The 23,118-nt window shown below is 37.1% G+C and overlaps 1 protein-coding gene across 1 annotated transcript in view; it reads left to right on the plus strand.

Moving 5' to 3' along the window:
• The first annotated feature begins 11,220 nt into the window (after positions 1 to 11,220).
• LOC104985298 (arylacetamide deacetylase-like 2) overlaps positions 11,221 to 23,118 on the plus strand; it is a 26,507-nt gene continuing 14,609 nt past the window's right edge. The window contains exon 1 of the mRNA XM_010835389.1: positions 11,221 to 11,358. Coding sequence (XP_010833691.1) covers positions 11,221 to 11,358 — 138 coding nt within the window. The remainder of the gene's footprint in view (positions 11,359 to 23,118) is intronic.

The following is a 23,118-nucleotide window of genomic DNA, read 5'->3' on the forward strand; positions in this document are numbered from 1 at the left end:
CTTAGGTTGGGGCTGGCTTTTCACGTGGTAGATATCCCACAGTCTGGTTTGCTAGCCCAAATTATTTCGCTCAGAGAGCGCTCAGGGTATTCAGGCCAGATTCTTACTCTAAGCGATGCAGCCCGCGCCGCGCCTCCCTGCCCAGCCCCCGCTTGCTAATGGCGTGTGCAGGCGTCTGCGCTGCTTCTCCGCTGGGGGAGTTACCGTAGGGCTCGCAATCTGCGAGTTTTAATTGTTTATTTATTTTTTCTCCCTATTATGTTGCCCTCTGTGCTTCCAAAGCTCGGCACAGATTCGGCAGTGAGAAGGTTTCCTGGTGTTTGGAAACTTCTCTCTTTTTAAGATTCCCTTCCCGGGACGGAGCTCCGTCCCTCCCTCTTTTGTCTCTTTTTTTTGTCTTTAATATTTTTTCCTACCTCCTTTCGAAGAGTTGGGTTGCTTTTCTGGGTGCCTGATGTCCTCTGCCGGCATTCAGAAGTTGTTTTGTGGAATTTACTCGACGTTTAAATGCTCTTTTGATGAATTTGTGGGGGAGAAAGTGTTCTCCCCGTCCTACTCCTCCGCCATCTTGGCTCCTCTCCCAGTTTGAGCATTCTTTGGCATTGCCTTTCTTTGGGATTGGAATGAAAACTGACCTTTTCCAGTCCTGTGGCCACTGCTGAGTTTTCCAAATTTGCTGGCATATTGAGTGCCGCAGTTTCACAGCATCATCTTTCAGGATTTGGAATACCTCAACTGGAATTCCATCACCTCCACTAGCTTTGTTCATAGTGATGCTTTCTAAGGCCCACTTGACTTCACCTTCCAGGGCGTCTGGCTCTAGGTCAGTGATCACACCATTGTGATTATCTGGGTCGTGAAGATCTTTTTTGTACAATTCTTCTGTGTATTCTTGCCATCTCTTCTTAATATCTTCTGCTTCTGTTAGGTCCATACCATTTCCGTCCTTTATCGAGCAAACACACAAAGGATCCCCATAAGGATAACAGCTGATCTTTCAATAGAAATTTTTCAGGTCTGAAGGGAATGACAGGACATACTTAAAATGATGAAAGATAAAATCTACAACCAAGGTTACTCTACCTAGCAAGTATCTCATTCAGATATGAAGGAGAAATCAAAAGCTTTACAGACAAGCAAAAGCTGAGAGAATTCAGCACCACCAAATCAGTCTTCAACAAATGGTGAAGGATCTTCTCTAGACAGGAAACACAGAAAAGGTTTATAAAAACAAACCCAAAACAACAAAGTAAACGGTAATGGGATCATACTTATCAATAAATACCTTAAATGTAAAAGGGTTAAATACTCCAACAAAAAGACAAAGTCTGTCCAAATGGATAAAAAAACAAAACTCTTCATATATGCTGTCTATAAAGTACCCACCTCAAACCTAGGGACACGTACAGACTGAAAGTGAGTGACTGAAAATGATATTTCATGCAAATGGAGACCAAAGGAAAGCGGGAGCAGCAATACTCATATCAGATAAAATAGACTTTGAGATGAAGGCCGTGAAAATAGACAAAGAAGGACATTACACAATGATCAAGGGATCAAACAAAGAAGACTTAAAATTATAAATATGTATGCACACAACATAAGAACACTCCAATACATAAGACAAATACTAACAAGTATGAAAGGGGAAATTAACAGTAACACAATAATGGGGAGGGGGGGACTTTAGTATTCCACTCACACCTATGGATAGATCAAACAATCAAAAAATTAGCAAGGAAACACAAGCTTTAAATGATACAATGGGACCAGTTAGACCTAATTGATATCTACAGGATATTTCACCCCAAAATAATGGAATTCACCTTTTTCTCAAGTGCACACAGAACATTCTCCAGGATAGATTACATCCTGAGCCACAAAATAAGTTTGCTAAACTTTTAAAAATTGAAATAATTTCAAACCTTTGCTGATCACAATGTGGTAAGATTAGATATCAACCACAGGAAAAAATAATTATAAAATACCCAAACATATGGAGGCTAAGCAACACACTTCTGAATAAACGACAGATCATGGAAGAAATCAAAAAGGAAATCAAAATGTTCATAAAAACAAATCAAAATGAAAACATGACAACCCAAAACCTATGGGATTCAGTAAAAGCAATAAAATTCAGTAAAATCTAAGAAGGAGATTCATAGCAATACAAGCCTACCTCAAGAAACAAGAGAAACATCAAATAAACAACCTAACTTTATACTCAAAGCAACTAGAAAAAGAAGAACCCCAAAGTTAGTAGATGGAAACACATCATAAAAATCAGAGCAGAAATAAATGAAGAAAGAAACTAAAGAGAATATATCAAAGATCAAAAAACTAAAAGCTGGTTCATTAAGAAGATAAATAAAATAGACAAACCATTAGCCAGACTCATCAGAAAAAAAGGGAGAAGAATCAAACCAATAAATTTAGAAGTGAAAATGGAGAAATCACAAGAGACAACACAGAAATACAAAAGATCATAAGAGACTACTATGAGTAACAATATACCAATAAACTGGACAACTTGGAAGAAATGGACAAATTGTTAGAAAAGTATAACCTACCAAAAGTGAACCAAGAGGAAATAAAAAATCTTAACAGACCCATCACAAGCACAGAAATTGAAACTATAATAAAAAATCTTCCAACAAGCTAAAGCACAGGACCAGATGGCTTCAGAGGTGAATTCTATCAAAAATTTAGAGAAGAGCTAACACCTGTCCTACGCAAACTCTTCCAGAAAATTTCAGAGGAAGATAAACTCCCAAACTGACTCTATAAGACTACCATCACCCTAATACCAAAACCAGACAAAGATCCCACAAAAAAAGAAAACTATAGGCCAAGCGTCTTCCTTGCCAACCTAAGTACTAGAGGTCAGATTTGGTTACCCCGAAAAACGTTTATAGACGGATGACCAGATAACGTACTGTACACACCTGGATCACTGTGAATAAGCAGAGGAATAATCTGTGACTGCCTCAGGGAAGAGGAACATGCCCACACATACACCTCTGTGTAGTTTGCAGCATGTCCCCATATCCCTCAGAGTAAAACCCAGACTCCTACATGAGGCTTACAGAGCCTGTATTTGTCTCCAGGCTTATCTGTCTATGTTTTTGGCTGCTGACTATCATTAGGCAACTAAACCCAAAATTTCACATACCTCTCAGTCTTTCTGCCAAGAGTGCTACCTCTTACTTCCGTTCACACAAACAAAAGAAAATTGGGCTATTCAGCTCTCAATTCACTTCTTAAGAGAAATTGGATGTAATTTTAATCTTTGTTCCCCTTAGCAAGGTGCTTTTCCCTTCTAACTCTTTCAATATTTATTTTTTAAATAGATTTTTTTCCTGCTTAATGTTCACTGATATTTCTGGATGTGTGTTTTTGGCTATTAATTTTGGGAAATTATCAGATATTCAAATATTTCTTTAAGGCGTTTTTCTATTTGATTGTTTTTGTATTCCCATTAGGCATATGTTCTAACTTGAGGCTAATATGTGCTCATCAGTTCAGTTCAGTCGCTCAGTCATGTCGGACTCTTTGTGACCCCATGGACTGCAGCAGGCCAGGATTCCCTGTCCATCACCAACTCCCGGAGCTTGATCAAACTCATGTCCATAGAGTCCGTGATTCAGTCCAACCATCTTATCTTCTGTTGTCTCCTTCTCCCCTGCTCATAGTTGTTTCAAATTCCCTAATTGATATTTCCAAAATCAGTATCTGCCGATAGCCAGCGTGAAGAACTCCACCTGTGGCAAGGGTCATGAGGAAGGAGGCTTGGCACACGCAAAGGCGGGATCGAGCCTCAGGAGTCCCCCTGGAAATTCTTGAGCAGCTACCCCCAAAACCAGAGCCTGCCTACTTTACTGCTTTGTGCTCTCACCTACACCTCTGACTTTACAGGGGGCTGTCCCCCACCACCTCTTTCAGAGAAGGAGTTAACTTAGAGCTCCAGTTAATAATAATTCCTGGGTGTGACTGGAGTGTTTCAACCTACACGCTCCTCTGAAGGTTCTCTAGCCTGCCTGACAGGCTTGTCCGGCCACATGTGATTGCTCACAGCCTCCCAACCGTGAGAGGCATGAGATGCTCTAAACTTTCTAAAAACAGATTATTTTAAGAAGTTAGGAAATTATTAGTATAGCAGGCTGATTAGAAATTGTATTGGTGAGGGTTTTTCATTTGTTGAGCCAGTGTTTGCTGCTAAGTCTCCACATCCCCTGCCCTTATACACATTAATGAATATATAGAAGAAATAAGTATTAACCTTTGATATTAATCACATTAGACCTCAGGCTAAGCAAATTCTTTCCTTAATTAAAACCCACTACACCCTCACCCTATAGGAATGTAACTTTATCTGGTACCTTTGGAAGGTGGCGTCTGTTTTAAGAATAATCACCCCTGGAGAAATAAGTGTTCTGGTTGACTGACCGCTGTCACAAGGAGAGGGTCATGAATTGTTAACAGGCCCCCTAGCCAGAAGATGATGTAACACCCCTAAGACCTTCATATACATTTGTATAAAGCACCTGACTTTAATAAAAGTCAGGACTGCTGACCCCGCGTGACTTTTGTATAACATCTCAGTGTATAAAAACAGACCCTGGAAAATAAAGAATGGGATCAGTTCCTCGAAAGACTGGTCTCCCCATGCCGTTCTTTCTCTCATCTTCTGGCTGAATTCCATCTGGGGCGCGGAGGCTCGTCAAGCCTACTAATTATGCCTGGGCTTCTAAGATCTGACTGGGGAGGCCTCAGTGTCTCCTCTCCTTCAGGAGAATGAGAGGACGCCTATGGCCTATGTAGGTGACATAAATTCCTTGCCTTGGAATTTTGTTAGCTTTCCATGTAAACCAAGTTATTCAGCCTCTTTTCTCCACTGAATTTTCTCACTGAGCTATCCTCATTCTATTACTCTTTTCATCTCTAATTAATATTTAATTAAAGCCAGTGTATTCACCGATGCCGTCTCTCCTTCGAAATTCCCTGGATCCACCGGGGCTGGACCCCGGCAAGTATATCTGAATCATGTTCTGATGCTTGCTTTATCTCTTCAGACTGTAGTTTTTCTTTTAGTGGATTTGAGTCTCTGACCTGTGCCTTTTTAAGGCATTTCTTAGCCTCCTCTGCTTTCTCCCTTTGTACTTCACATGAGACTGGAAGATCAGAAGGGGCTGGAGTTGGCTATTTGTTCTTTCTCCAGGTGAAAGAAGGCTTTTTCTGTGAAAAGGAAACCTTCATTATGAAGATTACTGTGAACAACTTAAAATGTTTTCTTTTTTTTTCTCTCCCTACCAAAGACAGGAAAGAATTTTTTCCACTGTTCTCTATGACAACTCCCTAGTGGAGTTTCTGGATGTAACACCCAAGAAAGGGTTGGGAACCTCTTATCTCTGAGTCCCCAGGAGAATTTGACTCAAACTTATCCACATCAGGCATCCAGCCATTTACTGCAATTATCATTGAAATAATTTTATCAGTTTCTAGTTTCAGTGTCTTCTGCTTTAGGTAATCTGACCTTTCCTGTGATTCTTTGTATTTGCCTATCTCTCTAGATTGGGGTGATTCTTTGCCCTGTGACAGTTCTCTAATGGAGCAAGTAAAAAGGTTCTTAGTTTTGCAGCTGTTTGGAGTTTATCTTTTTATGAAGATAATGTGATGACTTACAAGGTCTTTGCATGCTGAAGCTTACTCTAAAAGATTTATGTTAAATTTCCATCTTGATAAATTGATGGTTTTGAGTGTATATTCCAGGTTGCTGTGGAAGCCTTTGAATATGTGGTTCTTGATCAGCTCTTGCACTGGAATTGGGGAAAATGTAGGCCATTAATTGAATGAGTTTCCTCTTGGAGGGTGAACTGGTGCCTCTAGGCTCTAGGACCTAGATGGAAGAACCAATTCATACATGAGAAATCCATGCTTCTCACAGAGCACAGCCTGGGACCCTGGGGACCAACCCAGGAACCTCAATTTCCCCTAAAATTGTAATAACGAATTTTTGAAGGTTTTTCTGAGTCACAAAAATATTTCATACCAAAAAGAAAGAGAGAGAGAGAAAAGAAAAAGAAGATGATCACATCAATGTGGCTCATGTTTTTATCTTCATGTTTCTATGTAATGTATAGAACATTTTGGGCATCCCTGGTGGCTCAGCGAAAAAGAATTTGCCTTTCAATGCAAAAGATGCACATTCTATCCCTGGGTTGAGAAGATGCCCTGGAGAAGGAAATGGCAACCCACTCCTGTATTCTTGCCTTGGAAATTCCAAGGACAGAGGAACCTGGCAGGCTACAGTACATGGCGTCAAAAAGAGTCATAGATGGGACTTAGTCACTAAACAACCAAACAATGTAGAACATTTTGGAATACAGTTATGCATACGCTTTTAATGTCTTTTTCTGCTATTACTGACATTTGTGCTAGGTTGTTCGGTTTTGATTCATTGATTTATTTATTCATTATGGGGTTTCTAATGTCCACATATTTACATGCTGGGTTATTTTGTATTGGGTATCCAAAATTGTAAATCTTACCTTTCTGTATACTGGATATTTTTGTTTTAAAAAGACTGATTCTTTAGATCTTGCTTTTTAAGATTTGTTAAATAAAACCAGAGTAGTCTTCAGCCTGGGGCTAATTATTCCCCAGTCCTAAGGGAAGACCTTCTGTGTCCTCTATTTAATAAGCCCGTGAATCTTGAATTTTTCCAGTGTAGTTCTTAGAACAGACAAGATTCCTAACCCTCTGTGAGCACTGGGTCACTCTTTAATCATTTCTGGTGGTCTTTTTCTGTGCCCCATGTATGATCCCCACATACAATGTGCCAGTCAGTATTCAAGGAAGCCAGCTACAGATTCATGAAGTTCTTTTTCTGAGCAATGTTCCCAACTACGATTTTCTGTCCTGTGAATTGTAGGCACCTTAGTGTCTAAAGACTCCTTCCTATGTGTGTTCATCTTAGGGAACCACCAGACTTCTTTCCCTCCTCTATGTCACAGAAAACTCTCCCAAGGCAGAAAGCTAGGGCAATCACATTTCTCATCTGTTAGGAATTACTCTTTTGTCCTGATCTTCAGTGTTTTCCAAAGTATTGTTTCATATATTTCCAAACTGGGTGGGGGGAGAGTAGATTTGTTGTATTCATCTACTTTGGCCAGAAAAAGAATAGAATTCTAAATGTTTTTAAAATACATTTCCAATTTTTTGGTAAACATTGATTTGCAATATTTATAATTTTACACTTTATTCCCATAAGCTTGCTAAATTTTCATTTCCAGAAGATGTATTCTTTTGGATTCTCTGTGACTATTAATGAATCACTTAAAAAAATATTTTCTTTCTTATTTTCAACCTTGATGCCTGTCAACAATGTTCAGTGAGCAGTCAATAAGGAAAAGGAAATTTTATTTGGGCTAAAGTGAAGAATATAACCCAGGAGAGAGACTCTTAGAAACCTCTGAGCACTGTTCTGCCAGTTAGAAGTTTAAGGCATAGTCATACACGATTTTGAGACAAAGGATTGTGCATCAACATGACATACTGATATTTTACATAAAGTTCACTGAGGATACATAGTATAGGTTAGCTGGTACAAAGTGAGTAGCAAGTCACCATGATCTCCTGCAGAGTTGGGAAAGAATGCTGGTTTTTTATGAATTTACATAGGTCTGCAGAAAGGGGAAAAAATGATCTTGATGGTAAGCAGGTACTTCCATCTTTGAGAGGTTTGGTTAATGTGGAAAGCAGATGCACACTGCACATGAGGGTGAGAAAGAGGAGGCCTGGATGGGCACAGAAAATGTTTAATTTTTCTCTTGTCCTGCCTTTAAATACAAATTGTATTTCATCATGCCTCAAATTGTTGGACTTATTTCACTGGATAAATCCCTCTGTAAAAAAAGTGGTGGGAATGGATATCCTTGTTTCACATCCTTTCTGGTTTCTTCTTGCCTGCTGGTATTTCTCTCTGGGATTATTTTGGCTTTTCTGAAGAAGGCTTAGTATTTCTTGTAATGTGAATCTGCTGGTGACAAATTGTGTTATCTTTGTCTTTATTTACCCCCTTAAGGATATATCTATTTTTTCATGTATAGCATTTTATATTGGTAGCTCTTTTTTTATCTTCAATACTTTTCAGACTTTGTTTTATTTTCTTCAGTGTCTTTTGCTTGGTATGTAATACCACCCATATTTCTTCCTGCTGTTTCCTTCAATAATATGATGTTGCCTTCGTTAGTTTTCTTTAATGTTTGTGTTAGTTTTTATTCCTGTGTAATAAGTTACCACAAATTTAATTCAATAGGTTAAGTCAATTCAAAGATTTCAAAACTTTGTGGATCTTGTATGGTATGGGTGGGTTCATGCATTTGAGTTTTATATTGCTTAAATCAAGGTCTTGGTTAGAATTGAGCTTTTCTGAGCTTAGAGTCTTCCTTCAACTTCTTTCAGGTTGTTGCCTGAGTTGAGTTATTTATGGTTGTAGGACTTACCTATTTTCTTGCAAGCTGTTGACTGGGAGCCACTGAACATTTAGTATCTGCCCACATTGGTTGACATTGGACCTCTGCGTATTCATGTCAGTAATTGAAAGTTTGAGGTCAACTGATTTGGAGCCTTAATAACATCGGCCAAATTCTTTCTTATTAATGTTGGCAATGGTACTTGACTGAATAACTAGGATAAGTTGTTTTTACACCAGTAACCAAAAACCCCAGATAGTCATCTTAGAATTCCAATTTCAAGATTTTTGTCTTCATCTTTGATTTTCAACAGTTACAACTATGATGTGATTCTATGTTTTCCTTTGTATTTATACTGTCATCAGTTCACTGAGCTGTTTGACTTGTGAGCTCATGTCTTTCATGAATTTTAGAAATTTCTCATCCAACATCTATTCCAGTATGTTTCTTCCCCATTTATTATTTCCTGTCCTCTTGGGAATCTTCAAACATATTTTAGACCATTTGATGTTGCACACATGCTTAATTTATATTGCCATATCTTTATGTTCATGTCTTTTTCTTAGTTACTCAATTAATCCTTTGTATCAGACATTTTATTTTTAATTCTAGAATAACTGTTTATAATCTTTTGATTTACCTATGATGAATTCAACACTTTTATATGTTTCTCCATTTTAACTAATTTATTTAACATATTTAAAATAGTTATTATAACATCTTTCTCTGTTGTTGTGAATTCCAACATTAGAGCTGTCTATGAGTCTGATTTATTCATTGAATTTTTGTGTATGTGTGTGTACCAGACATTGTGTTTAAAAGAATCTTTGAAAATGAAGTAATTTTTATTTATTTATTTATTTTAATTGAAGGATAATTGCTTTACAGAGTGTTGTATCTTATTTTTATTACAAAGAATGAACATACCTATATCTATATTTTGTAGCAAGTGTGAGGGTTAATTACTTCAAACCAATCAGGAATTGACCTGAGTTGTGACTACATAGTATCATTAATCAGTTTCTACTCACATCTGTTTTCTACAGTTTTGATTTTTAGCTCTGTCTCATGTGCTTGGCAGATACCTCTTTCCAGCAGAAATGTCTCATACAACCATTAGAAACATGGGGAAATATTTCTCTGCTTTCAACCTGCTTACCAGCCTCCCTCACCACCACATCCATGAGGGAAAAATCAGCAATCAAGGAAAACTATTTCTGCATTTGAAACTCTTCCATATTGCAATAAAGCATATGAATTCATGTCTTTATCAAGAATCCTTTTTATTAATGTAAGAGATTAACTTTCAGAATGCAGGAAGAAGTTATACTTTTTTTCTATTTTCTGATAGCATATTCTGTCATTTAGAAATCAAGAGAAAAAGCTAGCCAATGGGGAGAAGAGCAGGGCCAATGAGGTTCCAAAGAAGTTGGGAAAGGATGAGTGTGCAAAATTAGACTGATATTTCAAAATGTTGACTTTTCCATTAGCCTTTTTTCAGCCTTCTTATCCTCTTCCACCCATGTGGTTCTTATTCTGCAACTGTTTTAGAATAATTATCTTTATCCCTTTAAGTCTGATGCTTAGATAGATAATAAAGCAGGGTTGTAGCGAGAAATGACAGCATGGGGATAAAACAACAATTACAGTAAGAATAAAAACTTCTGTTGCAAAATGAATGGAGAAACGGGAGAGGCCCCAAATTAGCTATTTTATGAAAAAAACCCCCAAAAATGGTCTTAAGGAAAATGGAAGTCAGAAAGGTAGTTCAAAAAAAGATCCACCAAGGAATGGATAAATGCCAGATTTTGCTCAGTTTTCTTACCATTTTGTCCAGTACTTAGCATATATAAGATATGTGATAAATATTTGTTTAATCAATACATACTTTTTGCATGATCATCCAACTAAATAGATTGAAAATGTTCACTTTCAATGTAAATAAATACTTTATAAGTGTTTCTGGACTGGATGAATTAATTCTGCCAAGAATACTAGGTTCCACTCTTCTTGTCTAAAGCTCAAATGATCAAAGTGGATTTTAATTTTGTAATAATGTATGACAAAGATATTAGCCTTGAGTGTGACTAAATATTACCTGAAAGGTTTTGGTTTTTTTTCTGTGTGTGTGTGTATGTGTGCATGTGTGTGTGTTTTTAATCTTTTTTTTTCTTTACACTATTCAGTAGTTTTTTTTTTTTTAGTTATCTTTTTTATACATAGTATAAAGTATACATGTCAATCCAAATCTCCCAGTTTATCCCACTCCTTCCTCCCCCTCTTGGTGTGTAAATGTTTGTTCTCTATGTCTGTGTCTCTATTTCTGTTTTGCAAAGAGAGTCAAGCTCTTCACATTAATCTTTGTAAAATAATAATAGGAGAAACACCAGACTCTATGGTTTATCTTGTGCTCTGTTTAGACTCATAGTAAAATTTATTGTGCTGAGTCAATGATAGTGTCACAGGATGAAAGAGCTTCTGCCAACGTTCTAAATTCTTCACTATTCTGTCTGCATGTTTGATGAGACATATTGTGAACTGTGTTTCAGATACAGTGTGTGTGTAACTGTTGAACCAGTTACAACTGGTCATTGTTAATCTTGGAACTGAATTTTAGGTCAGCATGGTTAACACAGTCAGATTACTTGAGAGACTCTGTCATGTACCTTTGTCCTACTACTTAGCGTTTTAGTATATATACAGGGACATTGTATCATCACTATCCAGAGGTTGTGAAAAGAATATCATGGGGTACAAAGCTCTGTGCTTTGGACTGACTTGTATTCTTTGTGCTTTTTATATTTTTACACCAATCCCAGAAAACATTGAAGAACCATGGAAAGTAAGGATCATGGATGCTGCTATAAAAACTACTTCACTTGTGGTAATTTTTTTTTTTTTCCAGGGAATTGGGATTCCTTGTTACAAGCACATGTAAAGTTTCTTGTAATTAGTATTTTGAAAATGACTTTTTTAAGATAGATCATTCAAATATTATTAATCTGTTTAATTTGATAAATCATTATAAACTCTATTGAATCTGTATAAAACATGGGAGATAAAATTTTGCTGGTAAAATAAATGCAAAATATACTGTGCCAAGAATAAAAGAAATAATATTATTTAAGTGGAAAATTGAAGGGATTTTAAAGCAATTTATATTTTATATTCCTGAGAAAAACTAACCATGTATTTTCTTAAACTTACTCATGTATACTGATTATGTTTTTATATTTTGATGTACATTTAGTACCTGTATTGGTTTAGTGTCTCTATCAGTCATTTTTAAAGTTTTTAGTTTCAGAACTCTATACCTTTTAAATATTGAGACTAAATGAACTTTTTTAATGTGGGTTATAGTTATTAGTATTTGCATTAGAAACTGACCTCATTAGATAACAATTCCCTGGTAGTCTAGTGGTTAAGGTTCCACACTTCTATTGCAGGGGGCCTATGTACAATTCCTGGTAGCAGAACTTAGGTCCTGCATGCCCCACAGTGTGGAAAAAAAAAGAGAGAGAGAAAGAAATCAATGAACTTAATAATGATAATGATGTTAATATAACAAGCCTATTAGAAGTTAAAATAAATAATAGTGATATTGTTTTCCATTTTTGTAAATCTCATTTATGTCTCACTTTATGGAAGAGAGCTGGAGTCACCATCTACTTTTGCATTTAACCTGTTGCAATATTACATGTCATGTAGCTTCTAGAAAATTCCACTACATGCTCATGAGGAAATTGGACTTTTAAAAAAGGCAGGAAGTATCATTTCCTGAATATCTCTCAGAGACCCACAAGAATTCTAAGACCATACCTTGAAAACCACTGCTTTTGTCTATCTTCAATACTATATTGCTACATTTTAGATTTTTTTGTGACAATACTAGAATTTGAACTAAGATCTACCTCACTGAAAGTATCAGGCTCTCTATCAAAGCATGCTGCTAACTGGAGGCCTTATAAATATGTGAACAATAGGAAGTTTGAGGGACAATGCATCAACAGACAATAAATGATCAGAGAAGGGAGAGCGGTGCATGGTACCAGGGAAGTGCTTGTCTAGTGTGCTACCTAGAGGAGATGACAGATCTGTCAAACTAGATCCCAAGGTATCTCCTGTCTAAAGTTAAAAGTGTGCTGAATGATCTGTTGCCCTCAGTGTTCCCTTTTATTGTGAATGCTCCACCTTTTCATTCACTGAATTAGAGAGAAAAATGAGCAAGTGCCAGCCCTACAGAGAAACTGCCATGTTATTGTCTGAAGAGCTTCTATAGCTTTAAACTTCAGAGTAACGAATGCTAATTTACTGCCCTGCCTCATCAATGTTAGTACATTCTGAAACCATGCAACTGTAGAATTCAACTTCTAGTTTATCAAATGCAAAACAGAATTAAAATATTGCATATGTAAAATAGAAATGGCTTTTGTATTTGCTTATATATACATGCAATTATTTTAGCAATCAGCTTCTAATTGCTCAAGTGATAATCACTTTGTTATTGTCATAAGTAAATTTTATAATGTGCAACAATTCTTGATAAAATAATGTGGAAAAACAAGACTACAGAGTTAGACATTCATATTATTGGCTGCATATCATGAGAAACACTGGGCTGGAAGAAGCACAAGCTGGAATCAAGATTACCGGAAGAAATATCAGTAACCTCAGATACGCAGATGACACCACCCTTATGGCAGAAAGTGAAGAGGAACTAAAAAGCCTCTTGATGAAAGTGAAAGAGGAGAGTGAAAAAGTTGGCTTAAAGCTAAACATTCAGAAAACGAAGATCATGGCATCTGGTCCCATCACTTCATGGGAAATAGATGGGGAAACAGTGGAAACAGTGTCAGACTTTATTTTTGGGGGCTCCCAAATCACTGCAGATGGTGACTGCAGCCATGAAATTAAAAGACGCTTACTCCTTGGAAGGAAAGTTATGACCAACCTAGATAGCATTTCAAAAGCAGAGACATTACTTTGCCAACAAATGTCTGTCTAGTCAAGGCTATTGTTTTTCCAGTGGTCATGTATGGATGTGAGAGTTGGACTGTGAAGAAAGCTGAGCGCCTAAGAATTGATGCTTTTGAACTATGGTGTTGGAGAAGACTCTTGAGAGTCCCTTGGACTGCAAGGAGGTCCAACCAGTCCATTCTAAAGGAGATCAGCCCTGGGTGTTCTTTGGAAGAAATGATGCTAAAGCTGAAACTCTTGTACTTTGGCCACCTCATGCGAAGAGTTGACTCATTGGAAAAGACTCTGATGCTGGGAGGGATTGGGGGCAGGAGGAGAAGGGGACGACAGGGGATCAGATGGCTGGATGGTATCACCGACTCAATGGACGTGAGTTTGAGTGAACTCCGGGAGTTGGTGATGGACAGGGAGGCCTGGCGTGCTGCAATTCATGGGGTCATGAAGAGTCGGACATGACTGAGTGACTCAACTGTACTGAACTGACTGAAAGTAGAAGACAGAGCATGAACTTGAAATCCAGATCTTAAAAGAGTCTACTTCATTTTTCTGTGGCTCAAGTTCTTCAACTGCAAAGTGAGAAATCTATAAACAAATTGCAGCATTACTATGAGAGTAAGAGGGCATGTTTTCCAAGACAGCATGTAGTGATGTCTAAAATGGTAGCTGGTGTTTGTTCAGTAGAAATCTAGTAAGCATCTACTCCCATCATCAGAACAATCAGAAATGAGGGGCCACACCCTAAAAAAGTTAATTTTTTAAATTAATTTTTATTAGAGTATCATTGCTTTACAATATTGTGTTAGTTTCTACTGTACAGAAAAATTAATCCATTTACATATATATATATCCCCTCCTTTTTGGACTTCCTTCCCATTCAGGTCACCACAGTGCATTAAGTAGAGTTCATTTTAAAGTGATAATTATCTGCTAAATGGAAATTATCTTCACTATGATTATCTTCAACCAGCAATGAAAATATTTAAGAGTGTTTTTCACATATATTGATAATGAAAAAAAAACTAAAATTTATTGGGCACTTATGATGTATCCTTTCATGCTTTAATTTCCTTAAAACTGTTATTTAACACTTACAACTGCACTTTGAAGATGTCACTATAGTTATTCTTTTTATAAATGAGGAAAATGAGGCACAGGGAATAAGAAAACCAAAGACACATAGGTAATAATTTTTAGAATTGAGATTCAAACCAAACAGTCTATATTCAGACTCTACTTTCCTTCAACATTACGCCAAATTAAAAGTCAGCCTATTGGTTATACAGTCCTATGTCATTTAATATAGGTAGAGATTCATGTAACCAGCACCAAAATCAAACATGAAAACATAACCCCCCAAATCACCTCATGCTTCCCTTTTTAGTAAACACTTCCACACCCTAAACATCTGGTAACTGCTGATCATTGTATGCCTGTACACTTTGTGTTTTTGAAATATCATAAATGGGTTCATGTTTGTGTATCTGTGTGTGTGTGTGCGTGTGTGTGTGTGTATTCAGTCACTTCAGCCGTTTCTGACTCTTTGAGACCCTATGGACTGTAGCCTGCTAGTCTCCTCTGTCCATGGGATTCTCCAGACAAGAACACTGGAGTGGGTTGCCATGCCCCCCTCCATGGGATTTTCTCCTCCCAGGGATCCTCTCTGTGTCTCCTGTGTCTCCTACATTGCAGGTGAGTTCTTTACCCATGAGCCACCTCGGAAGCCCAGATGGGTTTATACTGCATGGGAATTGTGAGTCCAGCTTAATGGATTTCACTAAACATAATACATTTGAGAGACTTCCATGTGGTTCAGTGGTTAAAAATTCACCTGCCAATGCAGGAGACACGGGTTTGATCCCTGGTCCGAGAAGATTCCACATGCACTTCATAGGCCGTTCTCTTCAACAAGAGAAGCCACCACAAGCCCTTACACTGCAACTATAGTAGCCCATACTCACTGCAACTAAAGAAAGCCTACACAGCAACAGAAACCCAGCACAGCCAAAAATAAAATAAATAAAAAGAAAGATATATTCTAAAGTAATCTATGCATTGAGAGTATCACAAGTTCAATCCTTTCTAAAGCTGTGTAGTATTCCCTTATGTGGTTGTATCATGAAAGTGAAAGTGAAAGACAGTCATGTCCGACTCTTTGCCACCCCATGGACTATACAATCCATGGAATTCTCCAGGCCAGAATATTGGAGTGGGTAGCTTTTCCCTTCTCCAGGGTCTTCCCAAACCAGGGATTGAACCCAGGTCTCCTGCATTGCAGGCAGATTCTTTACCAGTTGAGCCACAAGGGAAGCTGGATGTATCATGGTTTATCCCAAATAAACAGTTGAAAGATATTTGGGTTGTTCCCACTGGAGTGGATATGAATAAAGCTGGTAAAGCACTCATATACAGGATTTTGAAAGAGCAAAAATTTTAATTTCTACCAGGTAAATACCTAGAATTAGATGTTTTGAGTAATATTATAAATGTGTATTTAACATATAGCAAATTGCCTATTTGTTTGTTTGTTTGTTTTGGGTCTGTCTCTTTTTTTTCACATTTTATTTTATTTTTTAACTTTACAATATTGCATTGGTTTTGCCATATATCAACATGAATCTGCCACAGGTATACACGCGCTCCCCATCCCGAACACTCCTCCCTCCTCCCTCCCCGTACCATCCCTCTGGGTCTTAAAGAGCCAGTACAATTTGGCATTCAGACCAGCAAAACGTGAAAGTTTTAGTTGTTCTGTGTCTTTTCTACACTTAATATTTTCAATTTTTTAAGAGTAATTTTATTATTGTTTCAAAATATTTGATTGTGGTACACATTTGCATTTCCTTTGTGATTACAAGTATTGAGTATTGTTTCATATATTTATATCTTATTCCATGTTTTTGTGGTGACATGCATGTTTAATTTTTCCTCCATTTTGAAAGATTGGTTCTTTGTTTTGCTCTTTTTAACTATACAGAGTTCTTCCTATTGGGGATACAAGTCATTTGTTGTTGTTGTTCAGTGCTAAGTTGTGTCAGACTTTTTGCAAACCCATCAACTACAGCACACCAGGCTTTCTTCACTCTCTTCCAGTTTGCTCAGATTCTCGTCCGTTGAGTTAGTGATGCTATCCCATGGGAGGACCCTGGTAGGCTACAGTCCATGGGGTTGCAAAGAGTCGGACATGACTGAGTGACTTCACTTCATTTCACTTCAACCATCTTATGCTCTGTGCCCCTCTTCTCCTTTTGGGCTTTCAGTCTTTCCCAGAGCCATGATCTTTTCCAATGAGTCGGTTCTTTGCATCAGGTGGCCAATGTATTAGAGCTTCAGCTTCAGCATCAGTCCTTCCAATGATTTTGATTTCCTTTAGGATTGACTGGTTTGATCTCCTTGCAGTCCATGGAACTCTAAAGAGTCTTCTCCAGCACCACAGTTTGAAGACATCACTTCTTTGGTGCTCAGCCTTCTCTATGGTCCAACTCTCACATCTATACATTACAAATGGAGAAACCATAACTTTGACTATAGCTATGTCACTTTGTTTGCAAAGTGATATCTTTGTTTTTTAATATGCTGTCTAGGTTTGTCATAGCTTTCCTTCCAAGGAGCAAGCAATTTTTATGGCTGCAGTCACCTGTGCAATGATTTTGGAGGCCAAAAATATAAACTCTGTCACTGCTTCTACTTTTCCCCCATCCATTTGCCATGAAGAATGGGACATGATGACATGATCTTAGTTTTTGAATGCTGAACTTTAAGTCAATTTTTCACTCTTCTTTTTCACCCTTATCAAGAGGCTCTTTAGTTCCTCTTCACTTTCTTCCATAAGAGTGATATCATCTGCATATCTGATGTTGCTGACATTTCTTGGCAATCTTGATACCAGATTGTAATTCATTCAGCCCAGCATTTCACATGATGTACTCTGCATATAAGTTAAATAAACAGGGTGACAACATACAGCCTTATCATACACTTTTCTCAATTTTGAACCTGTCACTTGTTCAGTGTAAGGTTCTAACTGTTGTTTCTTGATTCAAATACCTATTTCTCAGGAGACAGGTAAGGTGGTCTGGGATTCCCATCTCTTTAAGAATTTTTGTTTGTTGTGATCTACACAGTCAAAGGCTTTTGAGTAATCAATGAAGTAGAGGCAGATATTTTTCTGGAATTCTCTTGCTTTCTCTGTGGTCCAGTGAATGTTGGCAGTTTGACCTCTGGTTCCTCTGCTTATCTATATCCAACTTGTTCATCTAGAAGTTCTAGATTCACATACTGGTGAAGCCTAGCTTGAAGGATTTTGAGCATTACTTTGCTAGCATGTGAAATGAGAGCAATTGTATGGTAATTTGTACATTCTTTGGCACTGCCCTTCTTTGGGATTGGAATTAAAACTGATATTTTCGAGTCCAGTGGCCACTGCTGAGTTTTCCAAATTTGCTGGCATATTGAGTTCAGCACTTTCACAGCATCATCTTCTAGGATTTTAAATAGCTCAGCTGGAATTCCATAACTCCACAAGCCTTGATTGTAGTAATGCTTCCTAAGGCCCACTTGACTTCAGACTCCAGGATGTCAGGGTCTAGGTGAGTGACCATACTATCATGGTGATCTGGGTCATTAAGACCTTTTTTGTATAGTTTTCCTGTGTATTCTTTTAGCAGATACTTAGTTTGTAAATATTTTCTCCCAGTCTGGGACTTTTCTTCTTGTTGTCTTAAGTTACACAGCAAAAACTTTTACATGTCATTGAAGTCCAATTTAGCTTTCCAAAAAGTAAAGCTTTCCTTCTTTAACATTGTATCTAAGAACTTTTTACCTAATCTAAGATCACTGATTTTCTCCTATCACGTCTTCTGAGAGGTTTGCAGTTTTTCATTTTACATTTAGGTACTGGATTCATTGGGCTTTCCAGGTGGCTCAGTGGTAAAGAATCTGTCTGCCAATGCAGGAGACGCCAGAGACACAGATTCAGTCCCTGGGTCAGGAAGATCCCCTGAAGTAGGAAATGGCAACCCATTCTTGTCTGGAAATTTTCATGGATAACAGTGCCTGGCAGGCTACAGTCCATGGGGTTGTAAAGAGTTGGACACTGAGCACACACTGCTCAGTGGATCCATTATGAGTTAATCTCTATATAATGTGTCAGGAATTGGTCAAAGTACATTCTTTTTGCATATGGATGTCCAGTTGTTCCATAATCATTTGTTGAAACACTTACTACCTTTCTTCATCGAATTGCCTTGTATCTGTGTCAAAAATAAATTGGACATAGTTGTATTATTTTTTTCCTTTTTATTAAAAATATTTATTTATTTTACCCTGTCAGTCTTAGTTGTGGCATGCAGAATTTTCGTCATGTCATGTACGATCTTTTCTTGTGGTGCACAGACTCTACTTGTGGCACACAGGGTTAGTTGCTCCGAGGCATGTGGGATCTTAGTTCCCAGACCAGGGATAGAACCTGTGTCCCCTGCACTGGAAGGCAGATTCCAGTGGACCACCAGGGACGTCCCTGTGTTGGTTTATTTTTGAACCGACTCCTTTTTCTTCCCTTGATCTGTGAGTCCAGCTTTTCAGCAATGCTACACGGTTTTGATTACTTTAGCTTCTCAGTAGTCTTGGAACCAGGTTGTAGGAGTCCACCAACCTTTCTTAATTACCAAAATTGCTTTTATCATTATAATTAATCACCATTAATCATAATTTTTAGTAGTGACTAAAAATTCTGATGAGCTTTTTGTCTGAAATTTGTTGACTCTGTAAACCAATTCAGAAAGAGCTGTCAGTTCAACAATATTGTCTCTGATCAGTTTATGAATATTTCTCAATTTAATTAGGTCTTTAATTTCTTCCATCAGTGTTTTCCCATCAGTATTCAGCAGATAAAGACTCTATATGTATATTGTTATATAACTAAAAATTTAATTTTGGTGCTGTTAAAATTGATACTTTTTTAAATTTTGATTTCCTTTTGTTTATTGCTACATTTGAAATGATGTTTCTTATGTATATTCACTTGTATATTTTGTTCAGACTGAACATGCTTATTTGTTTTTTAAGGTTTTTGGTAAATCCCATAATATTTGCTTAGATAATTGTGTTGACTGGAAATAGAGACAGAGAAACTGTTATCCTTTTCTTTCCAGCCTGTGTGACATTTTCTTTCTCTGCCTTAGTGCCCTGACTGGGACTTCCCAGAATTCTGTTGAGTAGAGAGCAGACATCCTTGCCTTAGGACGAAGCATTCAGTCTTTCACTATTAAATATGATTTTTTTTGTAGATATCCTTTATCAGATTAAAGAAGTTTCTTTTTATTATAAGTTTGCAGAGGTTTTTTTTTTTATCAAGAATAGGTGATGAGTTAAGCCAAATTGTTTTTCTGCATCTGTTATTATAATTGTATATTAGGATGAGCATATATAATTTTTCTTTCTGTATTAGTATCATGAATTACATTGATTTACAAATAGTGTACTAATCTTGCATTTCTGGGGCAGAACTCAATTGATAATAATGGATTGTCATTTTTCAACATCAGGGAATGTTATTTAATATTTTGTTAAGGATTTTTGCTTCTATGTGTGTACAGGCTCAACTCCTCAGTCTGAGTCTTTGCAACCACAAGGACTGCAGCCTGCCAGGCTCTTGTGTTCATGGAATTTTCCAGACAAGATACTGGAGTGGGTTGACAGTTCCTTCTCCAGGAAATCTTCTGACCCAGGAATCAAATCAGCCTCTTCTGCTTGGCAGGCGGATTCTAAACTGAGCCATCTGGGAAGTGTGCATGTGCGTTTTTATTTGAAATCAGTAGTATTTTAGAGCTATTTAGAAATGTTAATATGCTGAAATTTCTACTTCAAGCCTGTACTATGCGGACAAGCAGAGTATTTATGATTCATTATTCCTCAAGTAAATATTATTTTTTAAGTTTGGTCAAGTTATTTCTATCAGAGAACCTTTCCTTTCTTTTTTTCAATTTAATTTTGTTTTTTAAATTAATTTTAATTAGAGGCTGATAATTTTAAAATATTGTGGTGGTTTTTGACATATATCAACATGAATCAGCCACAGGTGTGCAAGTGTCCCCCCATCCTGAAACCCCTTCTCACCTCCCTCCCCACCACAACCCTCTGGGTTGTCCCAGGGCACCAGCTTGGAATGCCCTGCTTCATGCATTGAACTTGCATTGGTCATCTGTTTTACATATGGTAATGTACATGTTTCAGTGCTATTCTTTCAAATCATCTCACCATCTCCTTCTTCCACATAGTCCAAAAGTCTGTTCTTTACATCTGTGTCTCTTTTGCTGTCTTGCATATAGGGTTGTCATTACCATCTTTCTAAATTCTATATATATGTGTTAATATACTGCATGGTGTTTTTCTTTCTGACTTACTTCACTCTATAATAGGCTCCAGTTTCATCCACCTCATTAGAACTGACTCAAATGTATGTGTGTGTGTGTTTAATAGCTGAATAATATTCGATTGTGTATATGTACCACAACTTCCTTATCCATTAGTCAATGGACAACTAGGTTGCTTCCATGTCCTAGCTATTGTGAACAGTGTTGCAATGAACATTGGGATACAGATGTCTCTTTCAATTCTGGTTTCCTTGGTGTGTATGCCCAGCAGTGGGATTGCTGGATCATGTGGCAGTTCTATATCCAGTTTTTTAAGGAATTTCCATTCTTCTCCATAGTGGCTATACTAGTTTGCATTCCCACCAACAGTGTAAGAGGGTTCCCTTTTCTTCACACCCTCTACAGCATTTGTTATTTGGAGACTTTTTGATGGCAGTCTTTCTGACTGGCATGAGATAGTACCTCATTTTGGTTTTGATTTGCGTTTATCTGATAATGAGTGATGTTGAGCATCTTTTCATATGTTTGTTAGCCATCTCTATATCTTCTTTGGAGACATGTCTGTTTAGTTCTTTGGCCCACTTTTTGATTGGGTTGTTTATTTTTCTGGTATTGAGCTGCATAAGCTGCTTGTATATTTTTGAAATTAATTCTTTGTCAATTGTTTCATTTGCTATTATTTTCTCCCACTCTGAAGGCTGCATTTTCACCCTGTTTTCTTCAATGTGCAAAAGCTTTTAAGTTTAATTAGGTCACATTTGTTTATTTTTGCTTTTATTTCCATTATTGTGGGAGGTGGATCATAGAGGATCATGCTGTGATTTATGTCAGAGTGTTCTACCTATGTTTTCCTGTAGGAGTTTTATAGATTCTGGTCTTACATTTAGATCTTTAATCCGTTTTGAGTTTATTTTTGTGTATAGTGTTAGCAAGTGTTCTAGTTTCATTTTTTACAGGTGGTTGACCAGTTTTCCCAGCACCACTTGTTAAAGAGATTGTTTTTTCTCCATTGTATATTTTTGCCTCCTTTGTCAAAGATTAGGTGTCCATAGGTGCATGGATTTATCTCTGGGCTTTTTGTTTTGTTCCATTTATCTATATTTCTGTCTTTGTGACAGTACCATACTGTCTTGATGATTGTAGCTTTGCAGAATAGTCTGAAGTCAGGCAGATTGATTCCTCCAGTCCATTCTTCTTTTTGAGGATTGCTTTGGCTATTCCAGGTTTTTGTTTCCATACAAATTGTGAAATTATTTTTTCTAGTTCTGTGAAAAATACCATTGGTAGCTTGTTAGGGATTGCACTGAGTCTTTAGATTGCTTTGGGTAGTATACTCATTTTCATGATATTGATTCTTACAATCCACAAACATGGTATATTTATCCATCTGTATATATCATCTTTGATTTCTTTCATCAGTGTTTTATAGTTTTCTATGTATAGGTCTTTTGTTTCTTAGGTAAATTTATTCCTAAGTATTTTATTCTTCTCATTGAAATGGTGAATGGGATTGTTCCCTTAATTTCTCTGTTTTCTCATTGTTAGTTTATAGTAATGCAAAGGATTTCTGTGTTTTAATTTTATATCCTATAACTTTACTATACTCATTGATTAGCTCTAATAATTTTCTGGTGGTATCTTCAGGGTTTTCTATGTAGAGGATCATGTCATCTGCAAACAGAGTTTTACTTCTTCTTTTCCAATCTGGATTCCTTTTCTTTCTTTTTCTTGTCTGATTGTTAAATCTCTTTGTTTTTCTCCCATCCATTTCTTATAGGCTCTTTTGTAAAACATAATTTAGCAATTAATTATATGTAAAAGAGTACAGTGGAAGTGAGAAATAGATTTAAGGGACTAGATCTGATAGACAGAGTACCTGATGAACTATGGATGGACGTTCATGACATTGTACAGGAGACAGGGATCAAGACCATCCCCATGGAAAAGACATGCAAAAAAGCAAAATGGGTGCCTGGGGAGGCCTTACAAATAGCTTTGAAAAGAAGAGAAGCAAAAAGCAGAGAGAAAAGGAAAAATATAAGCATCTGAATGCAGAATTCCAAAGAATAGCAAGGAGAGATAAAGCCTTCTTCAGCTATCAATGCAAAGAAATAGAGGAAAACAACAGATTGAGAAAGACTAGAGATCTCTTCAAGAAAATTAGAGATACCAAGGGAACATTTCATGCAAAGATGGGCACAATGAAGGAAAGAAATGGTATGGACCTTACAGAAGCAGAAGATATTAAGAAGAGGTGGCAAGAATACACAGAAGAACTGTACAAAAAAGAACTTCAA

Source organism: Bison bison, unplaced genomic scaffold, assembly GCF_000754665.1.
Source record: "Bison bison bison isolate TAMUID 2011002044 unplaced genomic scaffold, Bison_UMD1.0 scf7180017864042, whole genome shotgun sequence".
Classification (NCBI taxonomy): domain Eukaryota; kingdom Metazoa; phylum Chordata; class Mammalia; order Artiodactyla; family Bovidae; genus Bison; species Bison bison.